A 16,499-nucleotide genomic window follows, 5' to 3' on the forward strand; every position below is an offset into this window, starting at 1 on the left:
AGCAACACCGCAGTCTGTTATCATATAGTCAGCAAATAAATAATGTAATTTGTCTGCTTTTGTCGCCACAAGTCAGACTTTTATTTTGAAGCTGAGGGGTTTCCGGTGTGTGCGCTGTTGTTTCCGTCCGACTTGACTCAGCTGTCTCCGTGAGGCTTTGCGTGCTCACGTTGCTGCGCGGGGGTGTTGTGGAGGCGCACCGCACATCTGGACTGCGGAACAACCGCAAATTTCACTTTTTAAATAAAAAAAAAACGACTTTGCGTGTGAGAGTTTTACACAGGAGACAACTTCACACTCCACGATTATTATTCCATTATATATTCCAGTTTTTATCCATTGTTTTATTCCTCCATTTTTATTAGTAGCAGATTTTAATACAAGGTTTCTCCAGGCACTGAGGTGATGCTCTCACCCAGTGTGACAAGTATGTTAGAGCATGGTTGTCAGTGGCAGCAGATGGTGGAGTGTCTCTTTTTTTTAACATCTAATTAAGGGGTTGTGAGGAAATGAGGTGGTGAGTATGAACCCAGATTTAGCTTATTTTCCTTTTTATTTATGGAAAAGAATTCACCCTCCTTGTTTGTGTTGGTGTTTACAACACTGAACCTCAGTCCAGAAAGTGTCTGTGTCTGCCTCCTCTGGGGCTGTAATGTGCACCCCTGCTGACTGAGGATAAATACTGTCAAAACACTGTCTCCCCCTGCTTTCCAGCTGAGTAGACTCAAAAGGTGAATGGACTGCACACTCCTCTCAGAGACGCGCTCTTGTGGAGACAAAAGGGGTCTTGGGTGAGAGAGAAAGAGGTGTTATTTCAGTCACACATTTGTTCAGCCTTTTCCTTGTTTCTTATCTGCAGATGGAATTTCACTTTCACAGCTACTGCAGCTGACCGTCAGCCATGAAAAAACAGCTGCACCTAAGACACCAAGAGGCCTTTGAGCTTTATGTATGCTGTGTCAGGCTCAGTAAGAACACCTCATGCAAATTCAAATTCAGGAGAACATAAAGCAGCTCATTTGTTTTTGCCACGAGTCCCAAAACCACGCCTACAGTTAGTGTTTCTTGTTTTGTTTCACACAGGCACTGAGGGCACAGTGGAGCTGCTTCACCTGCCGTTCAGGAGAGTGTAATTTGGTTGTAACGTAACCATGGTAACATAGAAAAAGAAGTGACTCCAGGGCAGGTGGAGGGAAGGAGTCTGTGCACAGGATCATTCTGTTACTGTCATGTGTCCTGAACTTGTTAGTCGTGGCCTGTAAAAATGAGGAAAACCACATGTTGTGGAGGATTCTTAATGTTTACCGTATTGTGCAAACACGCTGCACTGACATTAGCAGCATGGCCAGCAGCGGCATCTCAGACATGCTCTCTTGAAGCAGAGGGGGAAAGTTTCATTTCACTTTATCAGTTACACCTGAAAGTCTGGAAGCCCCCCTTTCAGTTACTTATTTTATCTTTGCACCATTTTCAGCCACTTTGGCTTTTAGTGTGAGAGGTGCGTGTAGTGCCTGAGTCTGAAAGTAGACTGTTCATTGTTGAAGCCTCTGACTTAACAAGGTGGACTTTTCTCTGTTCAATAAGCCCGTAATATTACCATTTTCATTGTTTCAATGGAAGCACGTGTTTTATTTGTTCAGAAAAACCCAGATGCATGCTTTTCTCCTCAACATGGCAACATTTTTGTGTCAGCCTCTGTTCTCTGTCCCAAATCATAATGTTAACCCAGTCCACTATTATCAAATACATACAGAGGAACCAAACATTACTCATGTTCTGATTAAATAAGAACACCCAAGGATCCAGTCAAGTCAGGTTTATTCATATTTTGCAAAACCACAAGTTTGTCTCAGAGGCCTCCACAAGGGAAAACAAAAAACAATAATAGAATTAATTAATCTAATTAATCCAGGATTGGCAGGCATCCAATAGGCCCTGTGTGTGCAGCATGAAGTGGCATGATATGAAGTATCAGTGAGGAGTTAACGTGACAGATGGACCCGTCACATGATGCCTCCATGTCTATCAAGCTACATTAACACAATGGTGAAGTGGAGCGAGATGCCATTTCACAGAAAAACCTCACACCACCTGACACCCTGACGTGTGTGAGTTTTGACGACCAGACACAGATCATCAATTCACAAACACAAACTTTCAGAGGAGTCGTTAGTTTATAATTTATCAACCCCCTTTTCTTCTGCAGAGCAAATATGTTGGGAATTATAGTCCAAAGGTAGCCGAAGGTGAGAATATGGCTTGGTGTGTTCTGCCTGTGGGGAGTAATAGTAACAGCAGAGGGAGGTAAATGTCCTGGTGAAGTAGAGAAGCAGCGAGAATGAGAGTGTACTGGTAGCACAGCTTCACTTAAACTGTGTCACCACCTAATGTCAAATAATTTATTAATGCAGTCTGACTGACATGCATTTGAGAGATAAGACTACTTGAACTCTGCATGAACTTAAGCTTGTGTTTCTGTGTGTGTGTGTGTGTGTGTGTCTGTGTCTGCGTCTTATCAACCTCCAATCTCCTCTTCCAAACACACTTTCATCCCTTCAGAAAGAAACTTTGGTGCACATGATATGATAAGTATAATTACACAATTCTTCAAAAATCTAATTCTCTTTTGGGTACATTTGATTACCAGAAAAAGTGGAGAACATACCAGTTTAACCCAAGTTTTATACCAACACCACTTCACCACTTCAATAATTTTGCTGTAAACCATTATGTCCAGATCAATCCTAACAATTCTGATGCTCAGACTGGAAACTTCCAAATGTCCAGTGAGTCATCGAGTTTAATGTGACAGTAATTCAGCTCTGGTCAGCAAGCAACAGTTTATTTTCAGAAAGAACTTTTACAGGAAATCTTCTGGTTTCAGCTCTTTCATTACCCCATTCCATAATTTCAGTAAAAAGGGAACTTCGTCGTTGCAAGTGTGAGCTGATAAAGACAAACTACATGAGCTCACTTGCCACTCAGACGTTGACCCTCGTCGTTGGAGCCTTGTTTGGTAAGATCACAGATTTTATTGACCTACACTTTGACAGAAAACTGTTTGACTTGGCGTCGATGATTTTATTACAGCATTTCCTGTCATCTGTTGTGAATTTCACTTCTTTTTTTATTGAATTTTTTATGAAAATCTTTTGTATTTTATTTATGTAGAGGTCTTTTAGAATAGACCTTTATAGGAATATAAATAAACAATGATTGGTGAGTAAAAATCTTGAAATGTCTGAATAACTAATCCCAAATGACTGTATAAAGTAGTTTGAGCAATGACATGCAGTCACTCACTTTAATTCTGTAACTTTCATACTTACAGATCATGATTGCCAACATCACTTGTGTGCCTGGAAACACCACCACATGTTTGCCCCCCAGCTCCCCTGCAGGCCTGGCTGTGGGGCTGACACTATTCTTTCTGCTGCTTGTGATCGCAGCCGGTGTAATCGTGTACAAATACCACAGGAATATGTTGCAATTTGGACGCAGAAGAAACCGTAAGAAGGAGGACTACATAGAGACAGCACAAGCTGGTCCCCATCAGTATACCAGTACGGTCAGACAACAGTCAATAGCACAGACTCCTATTTATGAAAACCTGTCAACTGGAAGTAGAAACAACAGGCGTGAAGTAAACCAGAGAAGGTAAGCTGTGCTTGAAGTATTTTCATACTTTTGTGAAAAGCCACCAATTTAGAGGATATACTGAGGCTGAAATGACATTTCTGAAACTGCACTGGTCCAAAAAGAGATCAGAACGGAAACAGATGTGGAAACACTGCGGTGTGAATTTCCCCATTTTGCACAATCTCCTTGTATTATATGCACACAATTTCCTGGCGGATGGAGGTGATCTCTTCTTCTGTTGTTTCGTATAATTTAAAGTCTATTAATCAAACGTGCCAGCTGATGACTCAGTGCTGGAGTTTTTCTCTGTGCAAGAATAGAAACTGGGAAAAGGAAATCCACTCAGTTTACATAATATTTGTCTTGTGTCACAATGGTTTTGCATCAGAAAAGTGCTTGCTAATAGGAACATTATCCGCCACCCTTATTGTTTCTTCGCAGGTCGCGCAGTGAACCTGAAGAGGATTTGTACTTGCAGTGTGATTTACCAGATGATGCAATATACAGCAACGATCCGGCGTGTAACCTCTCCATCCTACCAGACTCCCAAGAAGAAGACGTCTATATTGTGCCAGATTCATGATCGGACGATAGGATAAATCTCTATGTCTGCATATTTTTTTTATTCTTCCTCATTTCTTCCTTTTACTGTACTGCTCCGGATATACATTTTTAAAAAGCAAAAATATGCTGCTGGTTTTTGATTCAGCTGAACTATAAACGAAAAAGCCCAGTAGTGTCTGTGGTGTAAGGTTAGTTAGTACAGGTACGAGTTTACAGCCACATACAGATAGTTATATTTTTTCTAGATTTATAGTTATATTTTATCATTGTGCATCATCTGTAAAGTTAAGACAGGAATGTTATGTATGAGTTGTTGTGTATGTCCTGTTAACTGTTAACTCTTAGTGGGACACTGTGTTATATTCTGCTGTTTTTTTCTCACTTCACAACCATCTAAGGTAATCAATTTGCTGATGAGATCTGATCGTTTTATGGCTCTCTGTCAATATGTCTGGAAATACAAATGAATCACTTTAAATTTTGACCTTTAGAGAGGAGAGTGAGTGAGCACTTTTTTTGCTTTCAGCAATTGCGCATTTGGCCCCTTGTTAGATTCAGACACATTTCAGCAGCATAGGAAATAATTATTCAAGTGTTGTTCTTTTCTTACAAATGGGATTAAATAAAAAGCTACAAATACAAATGACTATTTTTAATACATTGGAAACCAAGAAGCAGTTTGTGATTATGAAAATATCAATTTATGCACATGCATAAGTAAGTTGGTGTACACTTCTAAGCATGTGTGGGTATAGTATTCAATATCTTCATAGAATAGTAATGGTTCTAAAGATACTTTTCATAGACCTTATTTAAATTAAATTTATCAGCCTTCAGTCTTAGGAGGCTGCATCACTGACATACAGGTTATATCACTTCATTTAATTGATTCTGTTTGAACACTGAAATGTATTTTGCTCTGTATGATCATCATAAAAAAGTTTTATAAATTGTTATCAGCAGCCACAATTGAAAAAAATTTAAAATAAGAAAATGTAAAATTTACAGATCCAATCATGAACTACTTCATTATCTGGATTCAGGTCAAATCATTAAGATATACTAATGAAAATAAAAAAAAACAAAGAACAAAGAACATTTTGCAATCACATTCTGTTCCCTAAAAATGTACACTAAAAAATTCAGTCTTTAATACTGGAGATGGTCTGCACCAAAAACCACTGCAAAACATGACAGTTGCACATTTATCAAGTTTACCACCAAGAAACATGCAAAACATGCAAAGGTCAGCACCACGGTTTCTGTCTTGTGGTCCATCAGAGGATGTGAAAATCTCTCTGAACAAGTAGCTAAAATGAAACCCAGATTCACCGTCTTACTCCTTAGAGCAGTTACAGAAAAGGCTCTGTGTTTCTGTGTCACAGGTAACAGCAAGAGATGCTTTTGCTTTTTTTTACAGTTTGCTGTCATACTTTTCTCGGGAGGCTACGTAAGGATTCAAAGCAGGAGAAAGCCCTAAGAGGCTAATGAGTTCATACCTCAGATTACAAACAGAAGGGCTTGATAAATACTGTCTCTAATTCTTTTATACTTGTATACTTTGGGTGGTTCTGCAACTCAGGGCCTTTCAGAATCTAAGATTGAAGATATTTACATCCACCCACAGTTGTGTAATGACTGAGGATGTCATCCCTAAAACAAAGAGACAAAGAAATGAAGGAGCAGTTACTGGGAACAGGTTTGAATTTACCAATAGAAACGTGCAATTACAGTTAGCGTTTGTGTCTGCAACTCTGATTAATCACCTATTTATTCCTCTGCCTATTTATTCAGTTGACTAGGGTCACTCAATATGCCCCACCCTTTAGTACATCTACTTTATTAATTATAGAACAACATATGCTCATATTTCAGTGACCTTTACCTATTCAAAGATAAAAATCATTAAAGACTCATTAGAGGCGGTGGTGTCACTTCTTGGAATAACATCTCAGAGGAGCTGGCCACCGATTTCAGTTCACCTCAGTTTGCTCTCTAAATATCACCCTCATCATGGTGCTCTGTTTTTTACTTTTAAACTCCAAAACTCTGAGCTGCACTCGGGCATGTTTCGAGATCCCTTCATTTGCTCCTTTTCTACAGTGAATTACATTGTCCCGTGTTGGCGATCATACTTATCGCAGGATATCTCAGATTGTCATTTGTTCTTTTTCTGATACCTTATCTCGAGAGCACTTAAAAGTAAATATTACAGACACAAGCTTTGATAATCTGTAATGAAAATGCATTTACAATATCGTCACAGATATGTATTTCCCATTATATGTGTCAGAGTAAAGCAGTGGTTGCGTTAGTTTTGTTCTCTAACTAGGTGGTCAAGACCACAGTCAGTGTAACTCCAAGGCCATTCATGGGAGATAGGGGTTATCATATCTTTACATGCTGATGTCTGTAGCTCACCCAGACTCGGCAGATAAATGACGAATACGCTAAAGCATCATGCTCAGGTGTTTATTATGAAATATACATGTTGATATATTCAAGTGCAACAGTTCAGTATGAGTGAATCAGAACATCTATTTTGGTCTTCATATAATCATTGAAATGTCTAAGACAATAAAACAATACAGTTATTTAAATAATAAATGACAATAAAATAGTGTGTACTAAAACATGCTGCAACATAAAACAACAACGGAAGATAAGTTTAGGATCATAAATATAACTTAAAATAAATAATTTTTCAAATGCAAACTCATGAACAGACCAACTGCTTGATCCACAATGTAAAACGAAACAGTGGCTCTGCAGCAGTAACATTTTAATCTTCAAAATTCACTTTTTTTCCTCAGGCACAAAGACATTTGCTGACAATCATGTCGTTGAAAGGAGTCAGCTTCAGCTTTCCCCTGCTGTCGTAGTGCATGATGACCATGGGCTCGTAGGCCGCCGGCACACAGCAGGGCCGAGGTGTCTCTCCTTTGGTAATCTGGTGCATCCGAGACTTCACTTGCGTGTGCATGCTCGCAGGCTTGTAGTTGTGGGGGCAGGTGCCGTCACAGAAATGCATGGTGTACTCAGCGGGGGCCACCACCCAGTCCGTCCAACCGATGTCTTTGAAAGACACGGTGATAGACTTACGGCAGCACCATCCTTGCTCATCGCACTCGTCTTCCTTGTTGGAGCGAGGCAGCCTTGTCTTGTGTGCTGGTTTGGGCAGCGTGAGGTCTACTTCCAGGGAAATTTTTGGTTTTGCCTTGAGGGCATCTTTTTGACTCACAGCTATCCCCACATCCACAATCAGCGCCTGTCCTCCATCGTGCCTCATCCAGCTCTCCGCCTCAGGGCTGATGTCCAACATCACATCTTGAGTGCTTGACACATTGGCACGGACCGGTGAGCTCATGTGTGCCCATACAGAGTTCATCGGCTTCATCCTGTTGACTTTTACTTTAATCTCTCGTCTAGGCTGAACTGCAGTGGGCTTGTCTAAAATCTGCCTGGAAATCTTCAGCTCAGCCCGAGCTAGTGTCAGCTCAGTCTGGATATCGGGGTTCTTATGGAAAACAGCTCTGTACCACTGCATGCGTTGACCTGAATGTGGCTGATCAGCCTTCTGAAGCACTTTTAGTGGCTCCACTAAAAGACACAAAAACAAGGGAAAGCTTCATTAGAACCCAAGTTGGGAACATCGTCTATTGATTTGACAAAGTACATTTAGGAGACATGATAGCGATGGAATAACTGAGAGTGGAAAAACAAAACAAACAAAATTTGTTGGCTTGTTGTTGATGATATTTATATAAATGTGTTCAAAGTGTAACATCACGTAGAAGGTGTGTCTGTCATGCTCATGATTTCTAAAAGCTTGTAGGAATGTGTTTGCTTCTCCAACCATTCACACATGTTAAAGATCTGCACAGATAGAGATCTTTACCTCAACTGAACAACTATAGGGACAGAGGTTATTCATAGTATTCACAACCAAACCGATACAATAGCTTTTGAGTGCGTGTGTGTGTGTGTGTGTGTCTCCATGTGCAGAGGTAAACTCGCGCTGCAGGATTGCTTGGGCTAGTCATGAGACATTCTTTCCTACTCCCACTCAAACTTTCCAACTTTCACATCAGTCGTTTGAGAGTGACAGTGGCTAAATTAGGCCTGAGCCCCTTCCTGATGTCCTGTCTAATAAATATCTCACCTGTAGCTGGAAAGAGCACAGTAGACACGGTGGACTGCCTGGTTTCCCCCATCATCTGGCTGGAATTTCCTCTCATCTCCCTCAGTTGTTCCCTGTAGAGCTGATACATCTTCCTCAGCTCTCCCTCAGAGGCCTTTTGGTTCGGCATGGGCTCCCTGTCCATACCCAGTGAGCTGAGGATCCCCGTCTTCACCGCCTCCAGAACCAAGACCCTCTGGCTGTCCGTTCTGTCCGCATCAGGTGTGCCTCCGTGGGCCGCTTGAGGCCGGCTCTCCCCTGAGCCGGAGAGGGAGGCGAGGAGCAGCAGCGTGCAGGAGATGAGTCGGTGGAGTGTGCGTGATCTGAGCATGGTGAGCCTGCCAGGTAGGTCTGGTGTGAGAGTGCTGCTGCTCAGTGGATTGGGTTTGTCCATGTTATGAATGAAATTCTTGACATGCTTTTATTTGTAGAGCTTCTGTGTTGCCACACCCCTGGTTAGTCAGGTGTGCCTGTGATGGGCTCAGCTTGGGCCACATTATGTGGCAATGCTATGCAGCATTGTGTTCTGTGTTAACAACACGTGACATAAATTTATTAGACATAAATCTGTGACATTCAATTGAACATTCATAGCTTGTTTGCCGTTTTATTAACAGACAGTGTGAAGGGAAAGCTGAGATGGGAGGGACATAAAATAGAGGGGTTTCTGGATGACATTAGGTTACATCACGGGTACATGGTGTGCACCTCAGCATGCTACGTCACCAGGATCATCTGGTTATACGTCACTTAATCAAATAAATGACCATATGTCTTACAGTGACCAGTTCTAAGCAGGGGGACAATGGGAAATTACATTAGCTCCTCCAGGGTTAATAATGATAATGTGATAGTTTATTGATCCCGATAAGGCTGTACCTTTCTGTTCCCTTGGAACTCTGCTAAGTACGGTCAGAGGTCAAGATTAGTTACAGACCGAAGAGGGATTTGGAGTCTTGTTCCCTCCAAGACAAAGTGCTGAAACCTGGGAGGCCCCATCTCCAAACGCTACAGGCTGCCTTCCTGCCAAGCACCGCAAGCCTCTGTATGAACAGTCCAGTCTCACTATGTATTCTAACAGCCTTTAGTGACAACATACCATAAATGAAATGCAGGAAAAGAAGAGTTAGTTATCAGTGTGTCGACTTCCCCTCCTTAAACTAGTCAAAGAGGAAATATCTCAAATTAAAAAAAAAAAAAAAAGGCAGATAAACGAAGAGAAGCGATCTCCCCGGTTGTCTGGTGTTACAATAATCGCATCATCATACAACTGATGTGAGTCAAAGATCAAACCGAGCTCTCTGTGCAATGCTTTGTTTTTCTGATGATGTGAATAGACTGAACACATATCTGATCTCATCCTCAGCAATCGGATAAAAAGAGCATTCGTAGTTGTTGGGAGAGACTAAAGAGCTAAACGCTGAACTGTAAACCGCAGAGGGTTGCCAAGCAGTCACCAGCATGTTATATGTCATTCCTCACGTCTATCAGTAAGTAGCCTACGGTCAGGACACTGCATGATTAAAAAGGAGTTCCCCTGCCCTGTTAGGTGGCTGTCTGTGTCATTGGCCCCATTCTTTCCACCTGGGGGTGATCTCAACCTCAGCAATAAAGATTTCCTCTTCTGGAAAATGTCCATAAAAGAGTATTTTGGCCATTCGTGCCAAATTGTGAGCTTGTAAGAATAACATCAGCAAGCGAAGCAAAAGTTAATAAAAATGAAATTAAATGCTAATATGTACATTATGATATCATGAAATTGTAGAATTGAGACACAACCATAAATTCAACCACGTGAATGCTAATTAAATTTGAATAGCAAGTCACATTAAATGTCATAATTGAAAGCAGTGCAGTAAATTGTGAAGACATGACGTCAAGATAAACAATGAGGGTTTGCAAGATGATTAACAAAAAGAAGAAGAATTCTCCACTGCCTTTTCCCTAGTCATTACAAGCAACATGCTGGAGTGTTCCTCTTAAACACTACTAACCATTAAAATGAAACAAAATGAAAAGGGAGCATTACTCTTAGCTGAGCCTCTCCCAGCTCGTACACATATGCAGCCTATGAATGGGGGGTTTGATGTATGCGTTGCTAGGCTGTAAAGGCCCAAAAGCCAAAAAGGTCGGCAACCAGAGCTGCACCTGCCACAACATCAAAAATAATTCCCCGAATCAAAAGGGACTATGTTTGAACATGTGAGGAAGTTACCGTCCAAATAACAAAAAGTGCCTGAGTTGTATCTTCCACAGTGCAGAGTGTGTGAATTTGTGAGCAGTGAATGACTGAGGTGGATGAAATGATCAGGTGAGCCTAGGAGGTCATTTTAACATTTAATCCAACCACTTTCCATACCAGCATGTCTATAAGTCACAGTTGTATTCTCACAAGTCCGAACGGTAATTAAAGATATCCACAATTACCTTCTTACTGGCAGACATTGTGAGTCAAGGTATCCACAGCTTCGATTGTACAAGTCAAGAACATTTAAAATATCCTCAATATAATGTTTAATATCTAGAACACTCATTCTGGTTATCTGTAATTAATATTAGGAAAATCTCCCATTTCAAATCTCTACAATCCCGTTGTTATTCTTTTGTTTGTTTTAATTTCACAGAAAGGTGTGAAGTTTAGCCTTTTGTGACAGACACTCGCTCTTTTCTTGAGCAATTTCTCCTTTTCTTTTCACCTCAATTTCTGAAGAGAGAGGAAGAAAACTATAGTCTCATCTTGTCATCATGAAAGAGACATTTCTGCGTAATGAGAGTGAATGTCATCATGCACACTAGCAACAGACAACACCGAAAAAAATGGCAGCACATTGCACACACTACATGGTTTAGCATGGTGGTCTCCAACCTTGGGTCATGAGCCCTACAATGAGTCACAAGATTAGTCTAAGAGGTCCTTACATGATAGAATAGCGAGCAATATTTTGATACATCAAATCATGTTTTATTGTCTTCCTCTTTTGCATAGTTCTTCACAGACTGTTTAAATGAAGCAATCTATGGACTGGAAACACATGTTGCATTTTTGATAACAGCTCACATGCACATTGCTTCTATTTTGACTTTTTCCCATCATATACGAACATGTTACTTGCACATACATTCCCCCCGAATGCACTTGTCAGAGGAGAGGATAACTCATCATCTACAGGGTGAACACAGATGTACATCCAGCTCCGTGGCGCCCCCTAGTGGCCATAGAGCTACAATACAGGCTTTAATGACTGAGAACAGCTTTGTTTGAAGTTAGAAGGAGTGAGGAAAGTGTATTATTAACATGGACCTCATATGGAGTTGGAATGAGGACTTGTTGCTTTCCAGACCAAATGTGTGATATGTGTGTGTGTGTGTGTGTGTGCATGCGTGTGGACATTTCATAGACAAGAGAGTGTGTGTTTTCTATTGCAGATGTGAGAAAAGCCACTTAATACATACGCAGTGCTGTTATTTGATGTGTCTGGTTGTTTGCAGCATTGATTCCCATCTCATATCAGCTGTTGAACTGTCAGAAAACTGAGAGGAGACTCTTTCTTTTAGCTTTCAGCCTTGCAATGGAATAAAGCAGATATGTGAGATTAATGTGGTGGATACAGAGTAAGAAGGAATAGAAATGACTGCAAAAAGAGGGCAGCAAAAAGAGGAAGAGCTAACTTTCATGCCTGACTGGTTCCTCTAATGAGCATGGACCATTTGAAGATGACCTACGCTGCATCACATGGAGAGCAGAGCAAAAGGACACATACAGACAACACAGTCTGTCCTGCTGTAGCTCCAGATCCATCAGAGCCTGAATATCTGTACACTTGAACATTGCATTCAAAGAAGTTTGTCTGTACTAAATTAGTCACGGAGATACGGCAGAAGTTACACTGCAGCAGAACTAAAGCGTTTTCCTCATCGTCTGGGCTGAACTCTTCCTTGCAAGGGTTCCTTTCTTTGAAGAAGCATCAACGTTGACGTGCAACAATCAGCTCATTGTGGATTTGGATGCATTGGTTAGAGGCAGAAATGAAGCAGGGAAAAAACACTGATGTTTCTGTAAAAAGAACATAGTCTATCAACACACAGAATGGTCTGATTGTCTCTGCAGATTCCTCCCAAGTGTCATGTTGTTACTAGAAATGGAGAGAAGATATACATGACAATATGCTTTACTTTTCTTTATTGGTATTAAGACTACATCTTTAAAAACCCACATTTCAAATGAGCTAACAAAAAAATCTGAATGAATTCATTCAAATATTGACAAGCTCATTGTTATTTTACTTTATATTTTACTTTAATTAGATATTGTTTTAACATCTAGTGGCACAAATCAAACACCAAATAAATATGAAAGCATATCTTCGGAGTATTTTATTGTATTGTACATGAAGCAATCAGTGAAAGACCTGAGGAAAGGACAGAAAAAGCCTCAGTATTAAAGCATTACTAATATCACCACAGTTCTTTATTTAAATACTACTACAATGCTCACAAATGCATTTCATACAAATTGGTCACTTAAAACAACCCACTATGAAGGTATCCAACTGTGCTGCTTGATTAGATACACTTAACCCCGTAGAGGCTTGATTTTTCTACAGAGTTTTCCCATTAAAAAATGTCAAATAAACAGCAAACTGCATGAGAGAACAATGACGGACTCACATCCCTCTGGCTTACATCAATGGACGTGTGACATGGCAGGACAAGAGACGGACCATTGTTGTATATGGAAACAACAAATCATGGTACCACTGGGTGACAGACACAGATCAATCACTGCAAGTCAGCTTGACTTCAAAGCACAATTGTTCTGCACCCTTTCCAGACAGATGTGGTGTTATTGTACATGTGGGTGAATAGGAGATTAACTGCATGAACAGCAACATATGGAAACAAGTGGGTTGCATGTGGGGGGTTTTTTAGGGTTTGGTGCACTGATGTCTCTGTAGTGTCGGGGACCCCCCCCACGTACAGGGAGTTTTTCAGCCTGTGGACATTAAATGATGAGGAGGTTACAGGATCTTCTATGTATTTGCGGCCCCTTGACCTGAATGTGGCCTTTACACAGCAGTATTTTGCACTGACCACAGAATATCAATAAGAGGGCTGGGTTCATTCAGTACAGAGGTCTGGGTTAACTACCCACCCCCCACCTCCATCCTCTCCTCCCGATCAGGTGATCGGCTGGCTGTAGTGATCACCTTCTCGGAGCCCATCGTGCAGCTCGCTCCGGGGAGAAAGAGGAGGAGGAAGAGGAGGAGGAGGAGGAGGAGGTGGTGGTGGTGGTGGTGGTGCAGCAACAGCACCGAGGAGGACTCTGTGTCCACGCTCCCCGGTGAGAGGACGGGCGGAGCGCAGAATGGGCTGACTGACTGGAGAGGTGGTTTTTTTTTTTCTATTATCTTCAATGATGGATGAGCCGAATATCCTGAGACGCCGCGGTCTGCAGGTAAGTCCACGCTGTCACGACAGAGCTCGGATGTGGTTGTTTTCAGGCAAACGGGTTGATACTATGTGAGGATGAGGATGATGAGCCGTCGGCGAGGAATTGCTTTGGGTGTAGCAGCTGATCCGCTCTTAATATACTTTTTATTGCACTGGTTTATGTTTATTTTTTCCCCTTTATTTAATCATGTGACATCGCTTGGAAACGTTTATTATCTGTAGACAGTGATATTTTTTCCTCATGTCGGTTGTCCATTCATTAAAACAGGGGGTGGCACCACCATGAGTCCATGAATTACAGTAAATAGTGCTCATAATGTAATTAATGAATGTAGGTCTGTGCAGCAGGACTGATTCCACTATCTTATGTGTTTATTTTGAAGCTTCTCCAATGGTGCTTTCGTGAAACTGGTTGCCTTGGTGATAGGAGCATAAAACCCAAGGGTCCCTGAATGATTGGCAGAAACATCCCTTTAATCTCCTCCTGGGTGCCATGTTTATTACTCAGGAATGTCCAGGATGGGAATAATGAAGTGCTTTTTTCCTCCCACTGGTTCATTCATGTGTATATTTTCTGCATAGATAGTGAGCGCTGCATTGTTTCTACCCCTGGTTCATTGTGGAGGAGGTGATGTTGGGTTTGTGATGAAAGACTCAGTCCAAACTGGGTGTTCCCATTCTGTTGTTGCAATTCATTTCTTTTCCACCTGACATTCATCTGCAATTTAGATTTAAGTGCAGCCCGGTCATTAAACAAATAATGAACCTGATGATTATTCATGTTTGCCTTCATGTCTACCATAAACCCATTATGTTGTGCAAAAGACACAGCATGATGTTAGTCTTCATTAAGTGGGCACACCGTTCCACTAATTGTTATGTCCTAATTAGTGATGAAGCTCGAAGCTTTTCTATGCAGAAATGTCCTTTTTAAAGGTATGTTTTGTTTTTAAATGTGACAATGACATTAACTCTCTGAGATGGATTGTCTTAAGAAAAATGAAAAAAGAAAAAAAGGATGAAATCCTCAAGCACAAGCTGTCTCAGTCTAACAGAGTACCACCCTTCCCTGCCCTTCGAAACCTGATTGGCAAGGGCGGTTTTGCAGCTGCTTAAGCTCAAATTCAGTAGCCATGGGCTGTATCTTCACCAGTAAACAACTTTAAAGTTCATGCAAGAAACTAGGTCATACTGCAGCTAATGATATTTACACAGCATTAATAGGAGGATCTGAGGATGTGACAGAGATAGTAAAAAAAAAATGGGCGAAAAAACGCTTGTGTGGATGTTAAGACAACAAGAAATCTTTACGTTCCTCCCGATTTATTCTGTAATGTGTTTTCATAACAGCAAAAACGAAAATATTCAAAATGAGGAACGTCCCCTGAAGAAACAATAAATATCCCTCTCTGCTCAAACAGCTATATGTGGATATCTGCATTTCAAAGCAATGTTACCATGACAAGCACAGGAAAAGACATTTTTTTAGGAAAACATTCTCATTTATATATTTCTCACCTCTTCTTTTCTAGAAAGAACTGAGTCTTCCTCGCAGGGGAAACGTGTAAGTATTATCAACTGACTTAACCTGTGTTTTCTCTCTCTGTCTCCGTCCCGTCTTCCTCCCATTTCTCCCCTTCAAACCTGACCTGCCAGCTGTCTGTCACTTGGCAGCTTTGTTCTGCATGCATGCTGTATTTCACACCAGTTTACATTTACTCGACCTTCCACTGAGAGGCATGAACTTCTGAGGCTGCTTATAAGGATTAGCTGAGAGTCAGAGCATGCAGTCCCACCGCTCCGACAGGTTCTATGTAAACTTAGAGTGTGAGAGCACAGATGGAGATAAGGTGAAAAAAACGTGGACGAGTCACTTTATGTGTAAAATCTTCTCAGTATGTGAGAATCAATGGGTGGCTGCTCTCTTATTGAAAAAAAACATCATGCTCATTGTGAATACACACTGAATATCTGATTCAGATTTGCTACAGCAGATTTAATAACCAGGTGTCCATGTGATTATGCATTAAAACATGTGAACTGAGCAAACAAGCTGAGCCAACTCTTACAGGTCTCTGCTCAGGAAGTAATTGTTTGATTTTCTTCATCTTTTTCCTGATGAGAATTCAAGAGTAATCATCTGATGATGAACTAGGATTTTACCCAGAAGTAACAGCTCATGTCAAGTTTTATCAGAAGAGCAGTGACACACGAGAACGGCATGAAGGAACTCGGTTGTGAGTTTGGCGCTCATGCGGGAGGCGCCCCGTTCAGAACAACATCAATCTCTTCCGTGACTCTAACCTGTTCAGGGACTTTCCCATCTCCTCAGAGACGACACTGAGCCAGCCTAGTTTCACTGTCTGCGAGTCAGTCACTGAAAATATGAACAGATCACAGGATCACAGGTGACAGATTTCTGAGAGTTTTTCCTGCCCGTCAAGGTGTCCAAAACAAACAAGAAGATTTTTATTTTAAGTGTATTGGGGGGCAATACTTCTGTGGAATGACAGTCATGGATTTAGAGGTTGCACCCTTTATGTCTCAGGGGTCTAAATATTCAATTTGTATTAAATACCTTGCTTTATTATGATATTCTAGGGATGGTGGGATGGTAGGAAAAAAAATCAATGCTCCTCTCCAGACAGCAGCTCTGAACAGAGGA

The 16,499-nt window shown here is 41.1% G+C and overlaps 1 protein-coding gene and 1 long non-coding RNA gene across 2 annotated transcripts; one reads left to right on the forward strand and one right to left on the reverse strand.

Moving 5' to 3' along the window:
- Positions 1 to 2,987: 2,987 nt before the first annotated feature.
- On the forward strand, positions 2,988 to 4,826 carry LOC139214733 (uncharacterized). The gene is made up of 3 exons (XR_011585474.1): positions 2,988 to 3,016; positions 3,332 to 3,657; positions 4,081 to 4,826. It is a non-coding gene; the product is annotated as an uncharacterized lncRNA (long non-coding RNA).
- A 2,186-nt stretch (positions 4,827 to 7,012) lies between these two features.
- On the reverse strand, positions 7,013 to 8,714 carry gdf15 (Growth differentiation factor-15). Its single transcript, XM_070845787.1, has 2 exons — positions 8,366 to 8,714; positions 7,013 to 7,803 (listed from the first exon to the last, which is right to left on the reverse strand). The coding sequence occupies exons 1-2, from the start codon at positions 8,712 to 8,714 to the stop codon at positions 7,013 to 7,015; spliced, it is 1,140 nt and encodes a 379-aa protein (XP_070701888.1).
- Positions 8,715 to 16,499: the final 7,785 nt, after the last annotated feature.

Source organism: Pempheris klunzingeri, chromosome 15 (genome assembly GCF_042242105.1).
Source record: "Pempheris klunzingeri isolate RE-2024b chromosome 15, fPemKlu1.hap1, whole genome shotgun sequence".
Lineage (NCBI taxonomy): Eukaryota > Metazoa > Chordata > Actinopteri > Acropomatiformes > Pempheridae > Pempheris > Pempheris klunzingeri.

What these genes read in the sequence shown, in the direction of transcription:
- gdf15 (XM_070845787.1), bottom strand. Translation starts at nt 8,714, where the DNA reads ATGCTCAGATCACGCACACTCCACCGACTCATCTCCTGCACGCTGCTG. An exon ending in TGTGCTCTTTCCAGCTACAG is followed by an intron (nt 7,804 to 8,365) that starts GTGAGATATTTA and finishes TGTGTCTTTTAG; the next exon opens with TGGAGCCACTAAAAGTGCTT.